The sequence below is a fragment of the Gaeumannomyces tritici genome (genome assembly GCF_000145635.1).
Source record: "Gaeumannomyces tritici R3-111a-1 unplaced genomic scaffold supercont2.9, whole genome shotgun sequence".
NCBI lineage: Eukaryota > Fungi > Ascomycota > Sordariomycetes > Magnaporthales > Magnaporthaceae > Gaeumannomyces > Gaeumannomyces tritici.
The window spans coordinates 835717-858073 of NW_008804553.1; the positions used below are offsets into that span (position 1 = coordinate 835717).

The 22357-nt window shown below is 58.7% G+C and overlaps 11 protein-coding genes across 11 annotated transcripts; 7 read left to right on the forward strand and 4 right to left on the reverse strand.

Annotated features, from left to right (window-relative positions):
- Positions 1-2171: 2171 nt before the first annotated feature.
- GGTG_12741 (hypothetical protein) lies at positions 2172-4657 on the forward strand (the record flags this gene model as incomplete). The annotated part of the gene is made up of 3 exons (XM_009230642.1): positions 2172-2516; positions 2627-2738; positions 2832-4657. 3 exons carry the CDS (start codon positions 2172-2174, stop codon positions 4655-4657), a joined length of 2283 nt encoding a protein of 760 aa, XP_009228906.1.
- A 722-nt stretch (positions 4658-5379) lies between these two features.
- On the reverse strand, positions 5380-7448 carry GGTG_12742 (peptidyl-prolyl cis-trans isomerase ssp-1). Its single transcript, XM_009230643.1, has 3 exons — positions 6463-7448; positions 5657-6165; positions 5380-5561 (listed from the first exon to the last, which is right to left on the reverse strand). Exons 1-3 carry the CDS (start codon positions 6508-6510, stop codon positions 5552-5554), a joined length of 567 nt encoding a protein of 188 aa, XP_009228907.1. The 5' UTR covers positions 6511-7448; the 3' UTR covers positions 5380-5551.
- Positions 7449-8067: 619 nt separating this feature from the next.
- Positions 8068-8484, forward strand: GGTG_12743 (hypothetical protein; the record flags this gene model as incomplete). Its single annotated transcript, XM_009230644.1, has 3 exons — positions 8068-8098; positions 8228-8333; positions 8418-8484. The coding sequence occupies 3 exons, from the start codon at positions 8068-8070 to the stop codon at positions 8482-8484; spliced, it is 204 nt and encodes a 67-aa protein (XP_009228908.1).
- Positions 8485-8872: 388 nt separating this feature from the next.
- GGTG_12744 (hypothetical protein) lies at positions 8873-10324 on the forward strand. The gene is made up of 2 exons (XM_009230645.1): positions 8873-8918; positions 9057-10324. The coding sequence occupies exon 2, from the start codon at positions 9176-9178 to the stop codon at positions 10007-10009; it is 834 nt and encodes a 277-aa protein (XP_009228909.1). The 5' UTR covers positions 8873-8918; positions 9057-9175; the 3' UTR covers positions 10010-10324.
- Positions 10325-10451: 127 nt separating this feature from the next.
- Positions 10452-10886, forward strand: GGTG_12745 (hypothetical protein; the record flags this gene model as incomplete). Its single annotated transcript, XM_009230646.1, has 1 exon — positions 10452-10886. One exon carries the CDS (start codon positions 10452-10454, stop codon positions 10884-10886), a length of 435 nt encoding a protein of 144 aa, XP_009228910.1.
- A 336-nt stretch (positions 10887-11222) lies between these two features.
- GGTG_12746 (50S ribosomal protein L14) lies at positions 11223-12894 on the reverse strand (the record flags this gene model as incomplete). Its single annotated transcript, XM_009230647.1, has 3 exons — positions 11223-11518; positions 11615-11699; positions 12817-12894. 3 exons carry the CDS (start codon positions 12892-12894, stop codon positions 11223-11225), a joined length of 459 nt encoding a protein of 152 aa, XP_009228911.1.
- Positions 12895-13033: 139 nt separating this feature from the next.
- GGTG_12747 (histone-lysine N-methyltransferase SET9) lies at positions 13034-16557 on the forward strand. Its single transcript, XM_009230648.1, has 2 exons — positions 13034-13222; positions 13339-16557. The coding sequence occupies exons 1-2, from the start codon at positions 13130-13132 to the stop codon at positions 15994-15996; spliced, it is 2751 nt and encodes a 916-aa protein (XP_009228912.1). The 5' UTR covers positions 13034-13129; the 3' UTR covers positions 15997-16557.
- A 110-nt stretch (positions 16558-16667) lies between these two features.
- GGTG_12748 (hypothetical protein) lies at positions 16668-17809 on the reverse strand (the record flags this gene model as incomplete). The annotated part of the gene is made up of 2 exons (XM_009230649.1): positions 16668-17104; positions 17194-17809. 2 exons carry the CDS (start codon positions 17807-17809, stop codon positions 16668-16670), a joined length of 1053 nt encoding a protein of 350 aa, XP_009228913.1.
- A 758-nt stretch (positions 17810-18567) lies between these two features.
- Positions 18568-19347, reverse strand: GGTG_12749 (hypothetical protein; the record flags this gene model as incomplete). Its single annotated transcript, XM_009230650.1, has 3 exons — positions 18568-18689; positions 18784-19235; positions 19337-19347. 3 exons carry the CDS (start codon positions 19345-19347, stop codon positions 18568-18570), a joined length of 585 nt encoding a protein of 194 aa, XP_009228914.1.
- A 337-nt stretch (positions 19348-19684) lies between these two features.
- On the forward strand, positions 19685-20149 carry GGTG_12750 (hypothetical protein; the record flags this gene model as incomplete). The annotated part of the gene is made up of 1 exon (XM_009230651.1): positions 19685-20149. One exon carries the CDS (start codon positions 19685-19687, stop codon positions 20147-20149), a length of 465 nt encoding a protein of 154 aa, XP_009228915.1.
- Positions 20150-20984: 835 nt separating this feature from the next.
- Positions 20985-21582, forward strand: GGTG_12751 (hypothetical protein; the record flags this gene model as incomplete). Its single annotated transcript, XM_009230652.1, has 3 exons — positions 20985-21179; positions 21265-21392; positions 21480-21582. 3 exons carry the CDS (start codon positions 20985-20987, stop codon positions 21580-21582), a joined length of 426 nt encoding a protein of 141 aa, XP_009228916.1.
- Between the last annotated feature and the right edge of the window lie 775 nt (positions 21583-22357).

Here is a 22357-nt window from a genome sequence, read left to right on the forward strand (position 1 = left end):
GCCCCGTGCCGTCGGCGGGAGACGGAGGGAAGAGCCGCCTGCCGACCGTCAACACCCATTCTCGATGTCTTTGCTAGCCTAGTCTTCGTGTTTTATTTGCCCCACCCTGGCACCCTTGGCGGCTGTGTTTTGCAAATACCTAAATGTGACCTGTGACATGGACGACAGAGATACGGCTTCGTCGCACACGCACACATACACAACCGCCCGCCTCGCGTCCTTCCGTTCTTTTTTGGCGGCCCATGGGCCACCCGCTCCCTCTCCAGGTCCCCGGTTTGCCATCAAGAGCAGACAAACATGAAGTCCCTGATCCTTAGACTGAAATCAAGGCAAGCAAAGCTACCTGCCTGCCTCGCTTCACTTGTCGGTCTTGCTACACGACTGGAAACCAGCCTTTGGCTACACCCTGTCACTGAAGGGAACGAGGTGGGAATATGTTCGAGGCAAGACTCGCCATTGCGCCAGGGGCGTGTGGGGGCGTTGGACGTGCGGTTGGCTCACCCGTCAGCAACGAGGCATGGCGTCCATGCCGCCAGCGCAGGTGGCTGCGCCCTGTGTGCCGTTGTCGTCGTACCCTAGCCCGCTTCCGCTTACAGCTGATAGGCCGGCTGTCAAACTATTGTGCATAGTCCCCTAGCTTCCCCTTGGAGTTTTGTCTCCATCCCTTTCAGATTTTTTTGCTCCCCTCTCTTTCCCTGCCCTTCCGTGGCCCGTGCTTCAGATCCCTCTCGCCGCAGAAGCGTGGGGAGCCCAGTTAGCTACCTGCGACCATATGTGCGCACCCTGTACCGAGAAATGCTGTTTGGCTAGCCTGTGTGCCACTAGGAAATGCCAGTTGGATCCAGTCACCGACTTGATCTATCAGATCGGGCATGCAAGCAGGCAGGCAAGGATACATCCTGTACATCCGGATGTAGATATAACCTACCCATCCAAAAATAGAAGTAGGGCGTGTCCCGTTCCTTCGACCCGTATCCTAGCACTCGGCACCGCTTTTTCCCTCGTTGCCTGTATTTGGCCCGCTGCTATGTGTCCGGTTCAGTGTCCCCCATTTCCAAGTCTCCCCGATGTCGGTGTTGGACAGCCGTTTGCAAAATTGGATTTCTCTCACATCCCTCGCCTGTTTCCAACATCGTCTCCCAACCACGCTTGTCTGGTCGTCTTGATGTCCAGGCTTCCTTCGGCACCCTATCCGTCTCAAGCCAACGCTAGATTCGCCTCCGCTCTGGCTTATAAAACATCCTCCAAGGACAACAAGTTGCCGTTTGTGGCCTTGTCCCTTTCTCATTCGGCAAAGAGTACCGACCGTTTGATAGCAACACTGGGTCTCCCGCCTCTCCTCTCCCCGTCTCCTGAACAAAGCCCCACAAGGCTTGGGCTCCGTCAGATGGAACACAGCCTGTCTTGCCGCCCATTCAGGCAACCACTCAACAGATCCCACGGCCGCACGCCGTCAAGAAGCGGGCGGGAGGGCGGGCTGTAGCAGGGCCAAGGTGCCGCCGCGATTATCCCCCAAGACATGATGATAGAAGCCCAGCCGGGGCCGAACGACAAGCGAATCCTGTCCGGAAAGGCGGTGGCGGCGCAGCCAATAGTGATAGGTCCCGCGGTCCAGCGAATAGAGCAACAGTGAGCGAGTCTTTGTCAAACAGCCTGCCCAGCCCTCCACGTACCTGCGTCTCGTGTCTCTCCGCTCAGCTCACTCTCAGCCGCCGTCCAACTCGGGACCTTGACCCCGCCGTAACTTTGCTTTTTAAGATCATGTCTCGCCCCAGCGGTGCATTGGGACAACGACCTTCCCATCCTATGCACCTTACCTTTCCCACCAGCCATATACTGCTCCTCGGTCTCAGACCTTGGGACAGAGCCACCCATATAGCACCTGCAGCCCTTACCCATCATTTTGTGACAGGCCCTTCCCGTCTGGTGTCTCACCCATCCCTACTCTCTGAATCACTTGTTGATCGTCAACGTTGGTCGCAGCCGGTCGGTCCCGTACCGCATACGACAGAGAGCGCAGCGCCACAGTGGCAGGTGCCACTCATACCAGGCTGTCTTGCCGCCAACATCAGCCTTGCACCTGCTAGGGAAACAGCGACAACCTGCCCTTTGGGGCAGGCTGGGGCTTTGTTATTGGTTGCCGGCACCGCCAGCTTTTTCTGGCAAAGTGGATGGCGGATGACAACAACAGCCGCCGCCATCGCCGCCGCAGCAGCAGCACCAACAGCGCCAGCACCAACAGCACCAGCAACAGCAACAAGATGGCGGACTGGGTGCCGGCACGGCTGCGCAAGCAGTACGTGGACGGCGCCGTGGCCGTGCTTTTGGTGGTGGCCACCCAGGCCGTGATCCTGGGGCTCACCAGTGCGGGCGACCGCATGAACAACTTCTCGGCCGCAATCCTGGGCATGGCGGCCCTGGCCATCACCATCATTGCCCTGGACGGCGGCTTCCGGGTGCTGTCCAGCAACCCGGAAGCCGTCCAGGACTTCTACCAGAAGCACCTGGCCGCACCGGTTCGTGTCTTGCCCTTGACCCCATGGCCGCGCTGGCGTGGGAACATTGCTGGCCCCAGGCAAAAGGCTAGGTAGATAGGTTGCAGTACTAACAGCGATGGACGAGCCAGTCCAACCTCCTCAACCGGCACATGGCCATCGGCTTCACCGTGCCGTTTGTGCACATCTTCAAGGCCACGGCGGCAAGCCCAAGGGAGATTGGGCTGATAACAGCCATGTTTGGTAAGACTGAAAGAACCCTTGGCCAGGCTGGGAAGACTGCTGTACCCAACACATCTGGCCTTTGCTTTCTGACAAGAAAACCAACAAAAACAGTGCTATGCGGAATCATCTTCCCGGTCGTCGTTTTCGGCATGACCTACGCGCTGCAAAGCGCCCTGATCTTCGCCCGCCGCCCCGCCCGCCCCAGCCGCCGCCCGGCTGGCCTCGTCGACCCGCCCGCCGAGAGCGGCGACCGTAAGAACCGGCGCCTCTCCAACCAGTCGACGCTGATCGGGCAGCGGACGCCCCGGGACGCCGCCACCGACGCCGACGAGTTCCAGGACGTGGCCCTGGACGACGACGACGACGACCGGAACCAGGCCCCTCCCCCTCCGACCGCTTACGCCCCCGCCCCAGACTCCCCCCAGCGGCACCCCCACGCGGCCCGGCTGATGGACTGGGTCCTATCCAACATCACCCTGTACGCCTGCGTCTTCTCGGTCCCCATCGCCGTCGTGATCGCCAGCTGCACCGACGCCACCGTCCCGCTCGACGTGTCGGTCCTCTTCACGGCCTGGCTGGCGTCGCACGCGCTGCAGCGCTGGGTGAGCCAGGGGTCGTTGGCCATGCGGCGGCACCCGCGCGTCCGCACCGCCGTGGCCGTCTGCCTGCTCAACCCGGTGCTCATCACGGCCGGCGCGACGGTCGCCTACATCCACGCGCGCTGGGCGCTCCGGGTGTCTAAGGGGCAGCCCGAGACGCAGCTGGTCGACGTCGTCAGGGGCTTCCAGTCCGGCACGACGGTGGCCCGGTACGCGATGCGGCACATCCTCGGCGGCGGCGGCGGCGTCGGCGACGAGGACGCGGGCGGGGAGGCGGGCCACCGCCGGGGCCGCCAGCATGTGGGCGCCGGCGACTTGGCCACGTCGATCCTCGAGTCTGGCCTCGCGGCCTGGGGCTTCAAGCTGTTCGAGTGCCGCCGCCAGCTGGCGTCGCCGACGGGCCTGGTCGTGCTCGCCGCCTCGGCCGCCGCCGCCGCCGTGACCGTCGTGTCGGCGCCGCTGCTGGCGCACGCGGGCGCCGGGCTCGCGTCCGCGCAGAGCCTGTCCTTCGCCACGCGCAGCGTCACGCTGGCCCTGGGCACGCCCGTCCTGACGCGCCTGGGCGGAGATGTGGGTGCGAACGCGGCCATGGTCGTCTTCAACGGCGTTGTCTTCCAGGTCGCCATGGGGCTCGGGCTCGGGCGGTGGGCGGCCGCGCGCCTCGGTGCGGTGCGTGACCGGTGCGCGGAGATGTGGGAGAGCTCTAGACGCCGAGCGGCGGGCGCATCGGACGCGCAGGGCGACGACCACAAGGGACATGGTCACCCGGACCTGGAGCTGGGGGATATACGCCATGATAGAGAAGCCGTTGCAGATCTCGCACGTCAGCTCAGTAGACAGCTTTCGTCGCCGCAGCCGCAACAACAACAGCAGCAGCAAACACATTCACTCCGTCCACGCCTCGACGTCCCCCCTGGCTTTCCAAACCCGCCGAGCAGAAACCGGCACGCGCACATGTCGGTAGATTCGCCACCCCCGACCCCCATAACATCCAGCGCCACACAAACCCCCGCGGCTCCATCTATTCTTGTCTCTCCGCCTGCGTCGCCGAACGCCGCATCGTCGGGTCACGATCACGTCGTCCAGCAGCAACAAGAACCCCAAACCACCTCTGATAACTCCACTGCCGGCGCCACCACCGAAGACGCCCGGACCGTCGCCACGGGCGTCACCGTCGGGATAAACGCCGCCGCCATGGGCACGTCGTACCTGTACGAGAGCCAGAGCCGCGCCGCGCCGTACTCGACGCTCGCCATGACGCTGTTCGGGGTCATGACCGTCGTCTTGCTCTCCGTCAGCCCGCTGGCCGAATGGCTAATGTGGATGCTAGAGCACTAGCCATTCGCTCCTTTCGCTTTAATGCTTCCCCTTGTTCGCCGCTTGAGGCTCTCTTCTTTTTCGCTGATTTGCTTTGGGGCCCCTGTGCGTGTATAGCTTGCACCGCGCTCACCATTCTTTCCTGCCTGCTTTCTCATCGCCTCTTAACTCTAATCCGGCGCTGGCTGTTTCTTATATTGGGTGGGCGTTTATCCAGCTGGGAATACGATTTCGGAAAAGGAAGAGGATTCGCGCGATGTACATGTCTTATGGAGGATGAGTGACGAATCAATGATACCCATCGGTTTTGTTTAGCTTTCCTTTTACTCACGGATATCCTATCCCTGGCTGTTGGTTGTGCCAGAAGTGCGTATAACGGGTGTTTTGCCTTGGTGTCTTATAATACTAAACTACCATGCCGAGCATCTAGATGGCCCTTGTTCGTTCGATTGCGATATTCCCGTGGCGGCAGGAGGACCTACTCTATGAACAAATGTAGGTAAAAAGTTGGAATGGAGGGGTTGGAAGTAGACACGGACGAAGAAACACTATTGCGACGAGCCATCTTGGACGTGCCATAGTCGAACCCCTGACCAGCCATGGTAAAAACATGCATAGGGAGGGCAACCTGACCCGAGTCAGGGAGTGTTACGGCAGGAACAACTGACGACTTTTACTACCGCCAGAGGGTTTAAACGCCACATACACGGGAACAACAATGTCACCAATGCTGGAAACCGACGTTCCGACCAAAAAAATTGTATTTTTGTTCTCTCTTAGGATTTTAGACAATGCTCTTTTCGAATCCCAACGGCCAGCACCGGACCGAAACCTGTAGGGGCAACAAGGGGTATAGATACTTGATCTGTAGGTCAAGCGTGGGGGTTGATCATGTCGAGGAGGGAGGAGCTGGATTTACTCCAGTCTAAGTGTTGAGAGGAGTTAGTGCTGCGTGGTCACAAATTTCGCATCAAGACAGGGACAAGCAGGAGAAGATAAAGACAAAAAAACGAGACATACCTCTCAATAAGGTGGAGACCACTGGCCGACTCGACAATATCGCTGATCTCACCAGGCTTGAGTGCAAAAGCGGCGTCCTCAAACTCCTTCTGCATGTCGCCACGGCCGAACCAGCCCAGGTCCCCCCGCTTGCGGGCCGAGCTGCAGTCCGACTCCTGTGTGGCCAGCTCGGCAAGCGTTGCCTGACCCGACACTATCTGGCGGTGGTACTCCTCGATCTCGGTTCTCGCCTCCTCCTTCGTGCGGACGATGCGGTCCTGCTTCCAGCTCGAGGGGCGGCGGCTGTCTCGGTGCTTGACGAGCAGATGGGCAGCACGAATCTTGCCTGGGCCGGAGCCGTCGGCCGGCATGGGAGTCGAGTGGTACCTCGCCATGTACACCTTGAGCTTGTCCGTGTCTGTGCCCGCGGGCGGCTCCCAGCGCGACGTGGTGTCGAGGGTGTTGAAGTAGTATGGAAGGTTCTTGCTCTTAGACAGACGAACCTCCCAGTTAGGGGGCAGACCGGTCTCCTGTCCAGATGAAGAAAGGCATCGTCAGCGCCTGGTCGAGGGGTGGGAGAGGAGTGGTGAGATTTGGGGGGCTATGGTTGGTGGGGCTCGCAAGGCACAGAGGAAAGAGGTTGGATGCGGTAGTTTCGCCCGCCGCGCGCGCCAATGCAGACCAGTTCTGCAGGAGGCCCCACGAGGGATTTGGCTGACCAGAATGGCAGAGGGAACAGATAAAAGCATGGCAGAGCAGCGCAGGACGGGACAGGGCCGAGGCAAGGCTGCGGAAGCCTGGGGAGAGCCTTGGCTGGGCGGACTTACCTGCGACTGGGTCGACGAGCTGGACTGAGCCTGATCCGAAGACGACATGTTGCTGGTAGTAGTGATACTGCGCAAAAGGTGTGGGAATGGAAGCCGACCAAGGTGTTCGGGTTTCAACGTATGTGTGGGGAAGAAAGAATATAGTAGTCGTGTCTTGAAGGCCGCGCGCGCGGAATAGAGTCGATGTAGCGAGGCAAAGAGATAGCAAGTCGATGGTGGTTGTCTATGATAGTACAAGCAGCAGCAGCCGCGGGGAAATGCAGAAAGCTGGGAGATGGGATGCTTGTGTTGTTGGTGAGAGTCAGACCGAGCGAGGGTTGAGCCGGCGGGACGCGGTTTTGGTGTCGGGTTCGGGTGGGGGAGGAGAGCAGGTGGATCGTGATGGGGGATGTCGTCACGGCCAAAAGCGTTGTGGATGGACCATCAGCCCCTGCCTTCCTGGTTGGTCAGACGGGCGGCACAAGAGTCGCAAGGTCGGCAGGAAGGGTTCGTCAGGCAGGCTGAGAGGTGCGCGGCCTCTCGTAATAAGTACCTGCTGCAGGGAAGGCAGTCGACACTGAGAGGGGAGCTGGCGACCACCGAACAAGACTAGCGCAGACCTTGGGAGACAGAGCGGGCAAGCTCAAGGGAAAGCTCGCTCCAGCCTGGTCGCCGTTGTGCGGTTTTATTCGCGCGGGCTCTGGTGTGGGACGAATGGCGGGCGGGCGTGTTTCTAAGCTGGGGCCAATGGCCCGTCTCGGCTCGGCCGTGGACGCCGCAGCAACGCCAACTGGAGACCAGCAACTTGGAGACTAGGGTGTGTGGGTGTAGTACGTGCTCTGTGAAAGGCGGGGAGCGAGGCGGGCTGCAGTGGAGGGGAGCAACCGCCCTGCAAGGCCCCCGCGCCCATCAAGCAGATCCCCAAAGTTCCGACGGTCACACCCTCGGCCGTCGTGGGCCGCAACGGCTTAGGTGCGTACCCGGCCGAGAAGAAAGAGCCGTCCTTGTGGCCGAACAGGTGGCCAGGTCATGGGGATCCCTCCAGCTGTGCCTCCCCCCGAAACTAGCTAGGGGAGAGGGGGACGGGTCGGTGCAAGTTGCAGCCGCATCTGGGAGTCGCTCGTCACCCACACCGTCACACATACTCGGCCTGTGCTGCAAATCACAAGCAAGCCACGCCTTCCCGTATCACCGCAGGAGAAGCTGTCGAGGCTGTCTTGTGACAAGCAAGCTTTGCTGGGGAGGTGGGTGCGGAAGGGCCCCCCTGCTTAGGCCCAACGCGGCGCGACACCTGGCACCACTCTTACCCCACCAGGCTTGCTGTTGACGCGCAGCAGGCTGCCAGGTCATTTGGTGCCGCCTGACCCCTGGAAGCTCAACAAACCCACCCCCACCATCGTAGATCCATCCCCGCTGCCAACGATGGACGCCACGCCACGCCTTTGGTTGCTTCCGGGCGGTGCCTGCCTGTCCCTGGGCAGCGTCCCGTCTGGTACCTTGCATTGTCTGCCCTAGGAGATGCTCCTGCCCGTCCATTTATCGGCCGGATACCAGGGAGGTACCCAAGGTAGGGGTTCATTCGTGCTTGGCTTGTACTGTAGACATGAGCCGATGGACAGTGCACACATGAGGGCAGTTCCTGAATGGTGCCTAGGTGGTATGTATGCTGCCCGCACAGTTACATCGCCTGGACAACCCCGCAGCCGGGAACACAAGGCACGCAGCAATCACTATCCGTAGGAGGGACCCACGCAATGATGCAATGCCGTATCTGCTCCGGATAAAGGGACGTGGGTCACCGGGCAAGTAAGACCTTATATTAGGCTGTATCAGCTGTGCGGCTGCTATCCGTCACGAGACGGAATCCGCCTGGCATGTCCAAAGAGGTGGGTGTAAGTGGGTATGAATGGGTGTTTCGGCTGGTGTTTTTGTCAATGGCGCCAAAGCTGGACATGCACGTATGTTCTTATTTACAGCCTAAATTCCTGCCTGGAAAAGGAATTTAAAAAGCAGTTAATATCGCAAAAAAGAATAAGAGCATAAAGAAGAAGAGCTGGGAATGTTAATCACGGCAAGGCTAATAGTAATTAATAAAGTGGTAAATCCACGTTGCCTTACTGTTATATCTTAGCTGCTACATTTTGATACATTGTCGGCACAAGGGGTTTCCTGGTGCCTGGCGAAAAATCACAGAAAGAGTCACAAAAGCAAGCTTCGGTCAAATAAAGCAAGCTTTCATTTTGTTTCCATAGGGCTGGCTGGCTGGCTGGCTTTTTGAGGCTTCGGTGCTGGCCCCACTGCCCGCCCAGCCTGATTCATCGAGTCAACTCAAATTCAGCGCGAACCAGACGCGCAGGCTTAGTCATCGCGTTGCCTATCGTGCCTGGTCGCCTTTTCCTCAACCGCAATCGGTCTTCTCACTTGTTCGTCACGCTCCCTCCCATCATAAGAGAACAACCCTCACCCAGAGCCTTCAGGTAAGTCAACCCTGGCCTCGATCTCATCTCAAGCTTCACCCAACCTCAACTGCCTGAAACTCCGGGCTCACGTCTTTGTCCTTGAGCCTACAAGCCCCACCCAGCTCTCTCCACCGCATGCCTAACTCTCAAAACTAGACAAAACCGGCCTAGCGCCCAGCTTTTTCCTTGGCTCCAAACCTCGTCAGGAAACAAACCAAAACAACGCCGCCCAACCCACCCACCAACCAGCTAGACAGACACGGCAAACCGCAGCCATGTCTACTCCCATGTCCTCCGGCGGCGGCATGGACGACGACCAGTCGTCCTCCAAGAAGCCCGTCTCCTTCCAGTTCTGCGCCGAGTGCTCCAACATGCTGTACCCGCGCGAGGACAACTCGTCGCGCACGCTGCAGTTCGTCTGCCGCACCTGCCACTACACCACCGAGGCCATCAACACGTGCGTCTTCCGCAACGAGCTCAGCAGCACCGCCAGCCTGCACGCCGGCATCATCCCAGGCATGGGCAAGGACCCCACGGTTGGTACCGCCTCTGACGCCCCCACGAGCGAGTCCGCCGAGGGCTCTGTTGTTCTCAGTGTTGTCATCCCAGTTGCCGATCCGTCCCTCCCCGTCATCAATTCCCTTCTCCCTTCTCCCTCGGACTCTGAGCATTCATCCGACTGTGAGACCACCATCGCCCTCTGCACTCTGTGTGGAATACCTGTTTCTTGCAGCGTGTGCGGCGATGCGTATCTTTATGTTCCAATTGAGTCGTGCCCGGCCACCCAGCCCATCACCCAGCCCGCCATCACCCAGTCCGCTGTCACCCAGTCCGCCGTCACTCAGCCGTCACTGGCCGCCCAGTCGTCCCCAGCGGCTACTCGGTCCGCCTCTACGCGCATGTTTAACTCGAAAGACCTCACCCCGCCACACACCCCACCGACCTCTCCCGGCGGTACCCTGGTCAACTTGAGAAACTCCAACTTCTTCGACTTGTTTAACTCGCACTTTATCGATTTGTACGACGACTACGCCAACTACGAGGACTACTCGAATTACGATTATGTCGTCGACGACGCTGAGGACGACGACGGCGCGGCCATGGACTAGGATTCCGAGCCCTCCCCGTACTAATCACCACACTGCACACACATCACCCACCCATGTCCAGACACACATGCCCAGATACTGTAGAAACAAAGAGCACGAGAGCAGCTCCGGCGCCAGTCTGAAGCGGGCGCCCAGTCGGCTCCGTTCCGACATGACCGCTCTGGAAGAGATCTTGTCCACATAAGCATCAACCGGATTGCTGGCCGAGATGGGCTGACATAGGGCTCCCGGTATAGCTTCCGCGTACCACGAGGCAGTGCCAGTACTGCCCGAGCGATGCCATGGTCTTTTTCCAGTCCCAACAACGAACGGCCGAAACAGGAATGGTAAGCACGAACCCCTCACCACGTCTGGTCTGGCCTTGGTCCTTTTCCGAGTTCGTGGGCTAATATCGTGCCCGTCTTTGTTCTGCGACACAGAAACAAATCTATGTTTGCGTCGAATGCTCCAAACCACAGCGCGACTAGCATATGTTCCACCACCACGCTGCACCGCGCAGATGTCGACCTTGTCGGTTTCACAAATCGATGAGAAACACCCGAGGGGGTTGGAAGCAGCACGTCCCAGACTGGTTATATCACAATTCAGGCGCCGCGGAGTTTTTGGCGGTGGAGTTCTTTTCACCAACTCGGGCAGTTTTGCCGAAAGTGCGGGTTGTTTTTATGGCCATTGCGCGCCCGTTTCGTTCCATCTTTTTGCCCCTCTAGATTGCGATGAGTTGAAGACACCCAAGATTGCGTGGATTGAGATTTCGTTTTTTTTTCTTCTGCTTTTTGTTTTACGGTATCACCCATCCCTGCCCCGCGATGTCTTTCGGTGTCCTTCTCTCGACACTACACGCACTGAACCCGCGTCCATCCCCAAGGACATTAGATAGGTACCTCTAGGTATCCTTGCGAATCGTAAGCCTTCACTCAGATGCGCTCTCTGTCAGGTCACCGTGAAGGTGGCATGTATGGAACGGGCCCTGTCACCCTGTGAGAGGCTGGATAGCAGCATCTGCGTGAACGCACAGGCTATGCTTTCCAACTCAACCCAGTTGCCACCGCCGTGCCGCCATTCCCCAAGCTTTGTACCTAGGCAGTTTTCTGGGTCTTTGACAGCCAGCCATGGAGCTGATGAAGTAGGGACCTCCCACCTCCCCTTCTCCTTCACCAACTGCAGCCATAGACGTCCGAACACAGAAACGCTTGCTGCCAACCCTCCTCCCCGCTCACGTGTACATGGGGGCCATGGACAGGATCTTGCTCCACTGCTTCTTGCGCAGCTCGGCGCCGACGACGCCGTTGATGCGGGAGCCGACGGGGTCGCCGGCCTTGTTGATGAGGACGCAGGCGTTGTCGTCGAAGCGCACGACGGAGCCGTCGGGCCGCTGCGACTTGTACTTTGTGCGCACGACGATGGCATGCCGGATGTCGCCGCGCTTGACCTTGTTGGCCGCCGACATTGCGCCCATGCCCTGGGCGCCCTGGCCGCGCTGGGCCTGCACGACGACGACTATGCGGTCGCCTGGTGGGAGGGGAGGGGGAGGGAGGAGCCGTCGCGGTAGTTGTTAGCCTACTGCCGTGGCCGACTGGTTGGCTGGTTACGGGGATCGCTTCGCACCTATTGCGGCGTGCCGCTTCTGGCCGACGATCATGGCGCACTCGACGAGGGCCGCACCCGAGTTGTCGATGCAGTTTAGTATCGTCTGGGGATCATGCACCCCGCATTGTCAGCCTGTGTCTGCCAGGAGCAGCAGTGTGTAAAAGAAACAGTGCGCTTTACTTTTAGCTGAATCATTCTGAGCAATCTCGCCTTGTGGCCGTCCAGGTGCTGTGCTGTTCCCGACGTTGACCGTCTTGATGCTCCTCCCGCTCTCAGGCGTCGTCAATTCGGCTCCCGTAGCCCAAAGCTCCGCCAACGAAAATCTTGGGCGGCGCCGAGGGATTATGTCATCCAACCCCAAGGCTTTGGGTCTACCATCTGGCCAATCGATTCTGACATTCGAGTCTCCACACCACCCAAACCGCCCTCTTGAACCACAGTTTGGCTGCGCCCAACCAGAGTCGCAGAAATGCACACAATAGGAACAGGGGGCTGTTCAGCCCCCGGCGGGGATCTAATGCATCAATGGCTCCCCCCTTTGGGACTTGGGATGGGGAAAAGCAAGAAGCAGGAGGTTGTTGGTGGTCCCGGCTGACCTCCAGCTGGGCACTCAATCGCCCAGTCGAACCATCTGGCTTGGGCTGTTCATCTCGTCCCATCTTGTCATGCATCGCGCTAATGAAACCAAGTTGGTTGTTATTGTCTGTCCTTGCTCGCGGTCGAGACACACGATGGTCTGCTGCGATTGACAGGGGAGAGAGGATGAAGCTGGGCCCCGCCCTCTGTCGATCCAATTGATGAATGAGAGCACGCAGAGGTCAATGGAGGTGGATCAAAATACAGGCATTCCACCTCGCGCGGTGTACTAGTAAACACAGACAGAGTGCATACTAGTATCCCAACCATCCTTCTTTCTCGTCCGCCATTTGGAATTGTAGTGACACGCCGCATTCCGACAGCCGTAACAAACAGCTTGAGCTCTCATTGTTCTTTTCTTTTGCACTCTTCGCTGATACGCGACCAGCTGCTGCACTGCGCGCCGCTTTAACGTTTAATTTTAGACGGGCTAGTCCCGCTGCATGGGCCCATGACGACAACCCGTCCTCCGCCTTGGCCCCTGCTCTGACGAGACCCGACCCAACTCTCACTGAGACCCGCGCCGCAACTCTCTCTCGCTCTCTTCCCTTTCTTTCCCGAGCCCCCAACCCGCCCCCTCTAACCATCAGGGATTTTTTGTTTGACGGGGCCACCGCCACGGGGCCGCCGCCTTCATCTTTGGTCTGGTTTAGTCTCTTCATCTTGTTTTCTTGACTCTCTTTCTTCTCCTTTTTGACCTCGTCCTTTTTCTCGTCCCGTCGACTTAGACTGCCAACCGCGCATCTTGTCTCCCTTTTACCTCTAGGGCGCGCAGCCTCCGCCTAGTAAACTTTGCGCCTCAACAGCCGTCACTTTCGCAATCGCTTTGGCCCCGACGGCAATCCTGACGAGTCGCGCGAGCAGCGGAGCCCAGGCCCGCCAGCGGTAGAGGCCACAATGCCGCCGTCCAAGTCTGCGAGGAAGCAGGCGCTGACGTTTGCGCGATTGGCCGCCTACGACGACATACTGACCGATGCGCTGGTCGATCACGTAAGTTGGCTGGTGTTGTAGCTCTGGAGCAGGGCCCTGTGGTGGCCGACGCGCGCGGCGGTGCTGTGCGCCAGCAACGTTCTTCGCGGCTGCTGACATGTAGGCCTGTCCTGCAGACATTCTACTGGACCAGCATACCCAAGAACCGGCCGTCGTACCATGCATCCCGAGGAATCAAGCAGGACGAGATCACCAAGATCATCCAGCGCCATGTCATTATCGACGAGAACATCAAGGTCGCGGAGCAGAAGCTCCTGGCCACCGACGGCCTCAAGAAGTTCTCCAGGTCCCTAGCCACGCCCAAGGAGAAGGAGGACTTTGCAGACCATCTCCGCCGCTACCTCGCCATCTACCTGCCCGACTGCCCCTTCGAGGTCAACGCGACGAACCGCTACACCATCTTCACGCACGAGGCGAGCGTGACGGCCAGGCGACCGATCAGTAAAAACGAGACCATCAAGGGCCTGTGCGGCATCCAGGTCGTCATCACCCCCGAGGAGGAGGCCCAGCTCTCGCTACGCAAGAAGGACTTCTCGCTCGTGGTCAGCTCGCGCAACAAGTGCACGAGCCTGTTCATGGGCCCGGCCCGCTTCGCGAACCACGACTGCGGCGCCAACGCCAGGCTTAAGACGGCCGGCCAGGCCGGCATGGAGGTCCAGGCTCTCAGGGACATCGACATTGGCGAGGAGATCACCGTTACGTACGGCGACAACTACTTTGGCGAGAGCAACTGCGAGTGCCTCTGCAGGACCTGCGAGCTGAGACGCGTCAACGGCTGGGCGGCCGCTGGCCGCGAGGACGGCGACGCCCCGCTGGAGAAGAGCATCGAGGAGGACGCGGCGCCGTACTCGCTCCGCCGGAGGAGGCGCGACGAGAGCGCCAGCCGCGCCATCTCCAGGACCCCCTCAGTCACGCCCGACATCCGCCCGCGCATCCGCAAGTCAAAGTCCAAGATGCACCTCTCGACCTTGGACAGGGCCTCCACGACCGATTCCAGCACAGCCGAGGCCACTGGCGCTTTGCTGAAGCGCAAGCGCGACGACCCCGAGCTCCTTGCCACACCGCCCGAAACGCCCGCCAAGAAGCAGAAGACGGGCCACGTCGAGAGTCTGGAGCCTGCCGTCCGTGCCCTCAACAGCCCTCCAGCAAGCTCTGCTTCTTCTCAGGCCAGTCGCCAGTCGTCGGTCTTCGAGGGCGGTGACAGCACGGACCCGCATCTCAGCGACGTGACCTCGCCCGAGGCCAGCAGTCCCGATATCGATACCGATCATCCCAAGCAACCCGATGACCAGGTGCCAGCTGCCGTAGCAGTGGAGCGCAATTCTGCTCCTGTTATCCATTCACCGAAGCCGCTGCATGCAAACCGCCCAATCCAACTTCTCAAGCAAGAAGATGACTCCTCAATAGCACCTAACCCTGAAACCATTGCGCCGCCAAGGGATCGCACCGCCATGCTCTCCATCTCTGCGCTCCTCTCGAGTTCTCCATCAGACTTCGGGTCAGACACTGGCAATTTCAAGGTCGTCTCGCCTCTCATGCCTCCGCCTCCCAGGCCCGCAGGAGACAGCCCATGCGCTCCTTCAAGTCAAACGAGCACCTCGGCGCTCGAGTCAGGGCTCGAGTCAGGCCCGATAACACCAACCGAGGCGAGCCAGGCTGGAGATAAGCTTGAGGTTCTTGAGCAGATAGCCACAGAGCATGCTGTGGCTCTTGAGAAGCTCCGAGCTAGCCAGGCCCAGACTCAAGTCAACACGGTCACGGGCGCGGTCGAGTCAACCGGCGAGCCGGACACGACTTCAGCGGCTCCTAAGCCGGGGGTGGCAGCACCAACCCGAAAGAAGCGCCGAGGACCGCGGAGGAGCAGCGTCGCCGCCGCGGCTGATGCCGACAACGGACCTTCATCTCCTCCAGCCAAGCAGCGAATCCCAGGCGACTACACGCTGACACCAGTCCTGCTGTCGGAGCCCATGACGGCGTGGGTCCACTGCATCAACTGCGGCACCGCCTTCGTCCAGCGCGACGCCTATTACACGCGCGCTTCGTGCCCGCGCTGCGAGCGCCACAGCATCCTGTATGGCTACGTCTGGCCCAAGACGCAGTCTGACGGGCCCCACGATACCGAGGAGCGAGTACTGGACCACCGCACCGTCCACCGCTTCCTCGGCCCCGAGGACGAGGCCAGGGCCCGCGGCAAGGCGCCGCCCGCGTGGATCGCAAAGAGGGCGGCGGCGGAGGCGGCGCGTGCCGCTGCTGCGGCGAACAAGTCGACAGGCGTGCCGGCTCGCAAGATGAGCAACAGAGGAACACCGTCGTTCGGCCCCACTTCCCTCTGGGCCAAGACGACTGCCAAGTCTACAACGGAGCCCGCTGGGGGGAAGCTGCAGTTCAAGGTATCCAAGACGTCCGCCACCAGCAGCGCGATCAAGAAGACCGCCAATGCGAGCGGCAGCACCAACATCAGGAAGACCATTGCCGCGCGTGCCGCCGCCAGTATGCTGATGATGAAGGGAGACGGCGACGACGTGTCGCACATCTCCACCCCTCCCCGCGCCAGCCGCGCCAACACGGTCGAGACCGAGACCGAGACGGAGGGCGACAACGACGACAGCGGCGACTTTGATGACACGGACGCCGACGGCGACGAGTACACCGAGAAGAAGGTCTACGGCGTCAGGCGGTCCATCGAGGCGGTCGACGCGGCGTCGCAGTGCGTCCGCAGGAGCGGCCGCGCCTGCAAGGCCACGGTCAAGGCGACCAGCGTCACGCCCGCGTGAGCAGACGACGATGGTCATTCTCCCTTGGCTGCGTGTACCATCTAGCCCCGTGCTGCGCATCGCAATCTTGTGTCCCTGCCGCCTTTCTTTTTTTTTTTTTTTTTTTTTGGTTGCCTTTCTCCTCCCATTCCCAAGGCTGCCTTTCACCTTTTATTCCACATTTTATTAGCATCACCTTGGTCTTTATTGAGATATATCCCCCCCATGTGTTGAACCACCCAAGAGATGCGCCCTTGGAGGCAAGGTGTCTCTGTCCATCAGTATCTCTGATGGGAGGGAGGTGGCATGAGCAGTGATGAGACGGACGATGATGGTTGGGGGCACTCGCGCATTTGCAGGCGCAATTTAATCATGTATGTTTAGTCGCAATGAGCGTTCTTCGTATTCTCCTCGGGAGTCATCTTATTTTGATGGCAAAACAGTTCGGGTTTTCTACCGCATTCCCTTAAGGGGAGAGCAACAGGCTTCGGCCAAACACGCAAACGTGCCCACGCCAATACAACGCTGAGATGTCTAACCCGTATAGTTCACATTCTCCTCCAAAAGAAAACCGATCTTGTCCTCCATGCCAACACAACGCTGAAAGATTTGACACATGTAATCCACGTCCTCCGGCAAAGACTGGTGGCGTCCTCCTACATTCATGCCAGCTTCGTTTTCGTTTTGTTCGTCTACTCCTTCTCCAACTTGATCTTCGGATCCAGGAGGTCCTCGCGCTTGATGTGTTGATCGTCGAGATCCATCTTTTCATTCTCGAGCCTGGCCACACGATCCTCGAGATACTTGATATACTTGCGATTGAGCTTCTCGCTCTTCTTCTTCTTCTCGAGCTTGGTCTTGTCGTCCTCGGGCTGGATGTTCTGAGTGTTCAGGTACATCTGGTAACCATGAGCCATCTGCATATCCTGCGGGTAGATCTTGTCGTCCTCGCGCTTGATATCCTCGTCCTCAGACGTGAGCTCCTCGTCTTCCGACTTGATATCCTCGTCTTCCGACTTGATCTCCTCGTCCTCGGAGTTAATCTTCTTGTCCTCGAGCTTCATCTTCTCAAGCGTCTCGTGGGTGTAACGGCCATGCAGATTCTCAAAGAAGTGCATCTCCGACTTGCCTGTTGACGCCCCTTGTTAAAACAGCTAGATAGTAAAAAGAGACCAAAAGTAGAGTCATCTCGGGGGGAAAGTAAAAAAATAAGCATACAGTACTCCCCAAATATCTCGGCATCCTCGGCCGAGTTCTCGCTCTCCTCGCCGGCGGCGACGACGACAATGTCGTGCTTGGCGCGGTACGAGGCGCGCGGCGGGACGCGGCCGACGACGTCGAGCGACTCGCGCACCTCGACGGCGAGGCGGTAGACGCCCGGGCGCGTCATGGCGAAGCCGCCGACCTCGAAGTAGTAGTGCGGGTGGTGCGTCGTGCGACCCATGGTGCGCGTGCGTGAGTGCACCTTGAGCAGGCGCGCGTCGCCGTGCGTCCTGGCCGCGAAGGGGTCCCGAGCGGCGGCGGCGGTGGCGGCGAGGACGTTGGCCTTATCGTCCTCCTCGTCCTCGTTCGGCCACGACACGAGCTGGTCCCGCTCGTGGTCGGGCACGCGCGCGCCGCGCCCGCCCGCCTGGTGCACGGCCAGGTGGAAGACGAGGTGCTTGGGGTTCCAGCGCTCGGCGGCATCGGTGTTGATGCCCATGATCAGGGGGAAGGCGACGGGCTTGCCGGCCACGGCGTAGATGGCGCCATTGGTTACCAGCCGGCCGTCGGACGGCTTGTACGGTCCGCGGGACACCGGCTTGAGAGGGGAGGGCTTGCGGGCTCGGCCCATGGTGGATGGGCTGTTGGGTTTTGCTTTCAGGGTTATTTTGGAATGCTTTGCCTAGTGTAAGTGGAGCTTCTCTTGCTTGTTCTGATAAGCCGGCGGTTGGGGGAGTGGGCAAGTGACGTCGGACTTTGGTCAGTTTGTGTGAAATGTGGTTGATATCTCGGGATGGAGGTGAGGTTTTGGTGCCCTTTATTTTTATTTTTTTCCATGGAGCTTTTAGTGGGTTGCTACGGCAGTAGTATGGATGAAATATCTGAGATCTGGCTGAGAGCGCGGTCAGGTCAATCTGATGTAGCTAACGGTTGCTTGCTCCTGTTTTGGAGCAGCGAAGCCCATATCCTCCAGGCAAACATTTGGTCCTACGCCGATCGGCGGTCGCCGTGCTCCATTCTTCCATGCGGTTCTCTCTGGGCCTCCCTCAACACCCAAACAGCAAGGCCCCTTAGATCGGGGGTGACAGGAGGGACGGTCCACGAATCGTAGAGAAACCCAAGAGTGCACTGCTGCATGATCGGCCCCCGGATCAATCCCTAGTCACTGGAATACATCACGACAAGGCATTGTGGTACTCCTACACAATCCTAGATAGTAACGCAAATACCCTGCCGTAGCCCTTCTCTAACTATCTCATCTCTTGGGCCGACACAGAAGACCATGCACGCAAGAGATAACAGCCTGTCACTCTCTGCTCCTTTCCTGAGACTAGAGCCAGACCTAGTCTGCCCACAAGCCACAACGCCCAACACACTGCTTTGGGCATCTCAAAGAATGACACAGCATCCTGTCTCCGCCTGGGAAAGCCCAGTGCCCCTGCGGGACACGGCCCGGTCGACAAGAACACCACGAGCCTTGAGGTTGGCTATAAGCTTGGCTTGCTCGCTGGCTATATTTGCTCAGAGTCAGACTGTATTGGCTTGATGCCGAAGCCGGCCGAGGGAGCCGTTTTGCACAGCAAAGGATGTCCTGTCATTACTAACTTATCTGAGGCCCAGACGCGTGATACCTCTCCACCTTTAGCATGCCCTGTCTGACCTGCCGGCCAACCACCAGCGGCGGCTGCCCGTCCCGGAGGCTATTGATCTTGGCCGCGATGCCGAACCAGCCGCTGTAGTGGATCGACGGCGCCTCGACGACGAAGTACGCCGCGCCGTTGTCCCAGCGGACCGCGCGCTGGCTCGCCACGCCGCCCTGCGGCTCCATGACGGCGCCGAGCTGCGGGTGCAGCCCCTCTCCTCCCCTCGTCACGAGGTGGAACTCGACCTCGAGCTGGTCGACCGGCACGCCCGGGAACTCGTCGGCTCGGATCCGGAAGACGATGGGCACCGCGAACTTCTGCCCCTTCGCGGCAGTCTCTGGCCCAGCCAGGATGAACTCGCCCCGGGTCGGGATACTGGGCCGTAACGACGCCATAGTGGACAATTGGAGGATGCTATTGGTGTTCGATCTTGACGGCGACGACTAAAATTGAGATGGCTGTCTTGTCGTCGCTCGTCGTCTTGGTGTCGCTGTCGGGCCTGCCTTTTGCAGCACTTGTGCACCATCTCGCCGTTTTTGGTGCCACGATTGCTTGAGGTCCCCATTCATGTATCCAGAGCACAATGGGATGGCAACACTGAACACAGCAAATCGCCAGAACCGTGTCACTGCATACGTCCGGTCTTTGTTTTCCGGATCCAGGAATTCTCGTGGCAAAATGCGTATACAGACAAAGGGTTCAAGTCCTTCGAGTCTCATGCCACGAACAATACAAATAATTCATCTTGTCCCCGCCTACTGAGTTGGGGAGAACTGCTAGCCACAGCAACCGGTAATCATTTTGCCTCAATAAAGACGACAGACACGCAAGACTTCCGATCCCTCCTCTACCAACTGCCTACAATGCCAGGTTGGGAGCCCTTTGATATCGACATCCCCGTCCAGGGCCCTCGGACAGTCACTGTCGGAAGGGACATCGATGTCCCCATTCTCGTCCACATCATCGACGACAACAAGCTGAAGCCCGTCCGCCTGGAGCTCCGACTGAAGGGGCCCGCAGGAGAGGAATATCCTCTCCAAGACCACCTCGAGGGGGCTGACCTTGTCGACACGCCCTGCGTCCGCGAGAACATCACGTACTGGTACATGTTCAAGCGCCTCCGCTTCCTGAAGACGGGAACTTACAAGATCGAGGTCGAGGCCTGGAATAAATCCCGGTTGTTGGGATCCCTTACCTGCCGTGACACATTCGAGGTGGTGCCGGGACGCCTGACTGCGGAACAGGAGGAGGGGAACAAGCCGACGGAGCTCAGGCAACGAATCATTGAAGTCGTCACCGAGAACATCGCGAGGCAACGCAGGATGTGAGAGGATATGGCTTGGAATATGGCTATCTAGTAAAACATCCTAGAGACAATCTATCGGACGAAACACTTCTCGATACGGTGATAATCCTAAGCCTTCATCAGCAATTGCAATGAAAACTATAACCATCCTATGCACTACAAGGCCGTCCTTCTCGACGGCAAGTTCAACTGTGACAGAAATTAGGTAGGCATCCCTCACTCCTAAATACGGACAAGGCGTAGATCTCTACGGCAGGGCCGCTCTAGCGGCACAAACAATGGGTTTGTTATCACGGATTCTGGGATTAATGAATGTTTCTGCGATTGTGAGAGCCCTTTCATCTGAGATATGCCCTGTGGTCATGTTGGCAGGTCTGTCTTGTCGCAGATGCAGGTTTTTTGACCTGTCAAACAGAAACTTGTATAACTCGATGGGAGCCTTCCTCTCGAAGTAAAGAATAGTAAAGGGCAGGTGTGAGGCAAGGCTGAGGAGGTGACTCGGGGCCGGGTGGGCCGCCATCATCCTCCGTGCCTGGGGAATGCCAAGCGGCTGAAGCAAAGTGACGGAGACCGTAACGACCGAGTGAGTGATATGTGAGAGCACCGCCAGCACCGTTCAATAGAATCAAACATCAGATAGAAGACAGAGACTTGGCCCCAGGCCAATTTTTGGGGCTTATATAAACAGTGGGATTTCTCGCCCAGCCTGTCTCCAACCTCAACCTCCTCAACAACAACAACAGTAATCACTACTGCCCTCATCCAGACCTACATAAAACCCACCAAGGCAACTCTCTCAGCCTAGATATCCTGCACATAAACAAGCCTCTCATTCTCACTCGAGATCACCATCCACCATGCAGCTCTCGAAGCTCTTCACTCCCATCCTCGCCGCCGTTGCGGGCCTGGTCGCTCCCGCCAGTGCCCAGCGCATCGGTCCCTCCCACCTCTGCACTCCGACCGGAGACGGCTTCTGCACCCTGGGCGTCTTCTCGGTCTCCAACCCGACCGGCCACTTCGTCACCGTCTACGACAGCAGCTGCCGCTGGCTGGTCAGTGAACCCCCCGTGTTGATGGGCTAGGCCGCGGCGGTGGCCTTGGAATACCCGCTAACATGGCCCGCCTGGGTAACTGTAGGGAACTCTCGCAAACAATGACAACCCGCTCCCGCCGTCGGGCACCTGGACCTTCCACTCTCAGCTCCCGTACACCATCGAGCTGACCATCGACCGCCCCGATGACCGCCAGGCGCGCGGTTACTTCTGGTTCGTTTCCGCCGCGACAGCTTTGTGAAATCTTGAGATCCCTCCTCTTTGAATGTGTGGAGCTAACACAGCACGCAAAAATCACAGGTACAAGGGCCGCCAGACGATCCTCGATTCGGGCTTCAGGAGCAACTGCAACGATGCCGACGACTGGACTTCTTGCCTCCGCGTTGCGTTCAACTGCTCCTAGATCAAGTCAACTCCCTCAGACTTTCCCCAACTGGTGCTGGGCCAAGATGGGCATCGGTCTGACGGGGCATCATAAGATGGACAAGGAATAGCAAGCGAGGAGAGGCAAAGTTCTCAAGACCGGAACTCTTCTTTTTTGGACGCGGGGTTGAATTTTGGGCGTTCTTCCTTTCCTGGCGTCTAGACATGTTTCGGCTCCGACGGCACGCCCCAGGACACAGGAATGATCACATACTCGACCCATAAATAAACGAAAACAACGATTGGCAACTTTCAAACTGAGCCAAAAAAAAACCCTCTAGCTAACATGTACTTCTTGTGATGTCGGACTAACAAAGATGGAGATTTTTGACGTTTGCCGCCATGTGGCCCCCTTTTGCGTCATAATAGTATTTGTGGGCGGTGTCAACGAACTTCCAAGGGAAAGACGAGCTGCTAAAAGCCTCACTTCTGGCAAGAAGACGCCACAACCAAATGCCGACTCACTGCTCCCTGCCGGCTGATCGCCATTGGAGTTTCAGTTACATGATAGAAATCGTCGTGGCCAGTGGTCGCTCATACCCAAAGGCAGATAGGTCCCTATGTTCGAGCCAAAAAAGCTCCATGTAATACCCGTTACCGGGTGCCTGGACGAAACACTGCGGGAACGTCACGATCTTGCCCAAAGCCTTGCATATGTATAATATCGTCGGCGCGCCCGCCGAAAACTGCGACAAAACCGATTAGGACGGCGGCGGCGGTTATTTTTGGGTTGCAGGAGTAGCAACAAAAAGTGC

Excerpts from the sequence above, each read along its gene's own strand:
- GGTG_12742 (XM_009230643.1), bottom strand. The coding sequence starts at position 6,510 with ATGTCGTCTTCGGATCAGGCTCAGTCCAGCTCGTCGACCCAGTCGCAG. Across the intron at positions 6,166-6,462 it reads GCTCGTCGACCCAGTCGCAG|GAGACCGGTCTGCCCCCTAA; the intron begins GTAAGTCCGCCC and ends TCATCTGGACAG.
- GGTG_12744 (XM_009230645.1), top strand. The coding sequence starts at position 9,176 with ATGTCTACTCCCATGTCCTCCGGCGGCGGCATGGACGACGACCAGTCG.
- GGTG_12747 (XM_009230648.1), top strand. The coding sequence starts at position 13,130 with ATGCCGCCGTCCAAGTCTGCGAGGAAGCAGGCGCTGACGTTTGCGCGA. Across the intron at positions 13,223-13,338 it reads CCGATGCGCTGGTCGATCAC|ACATTCTACTGGACCAGCAT; the intron begins GTAAGTTGGCTG and ends CCTGTCCTGCAG.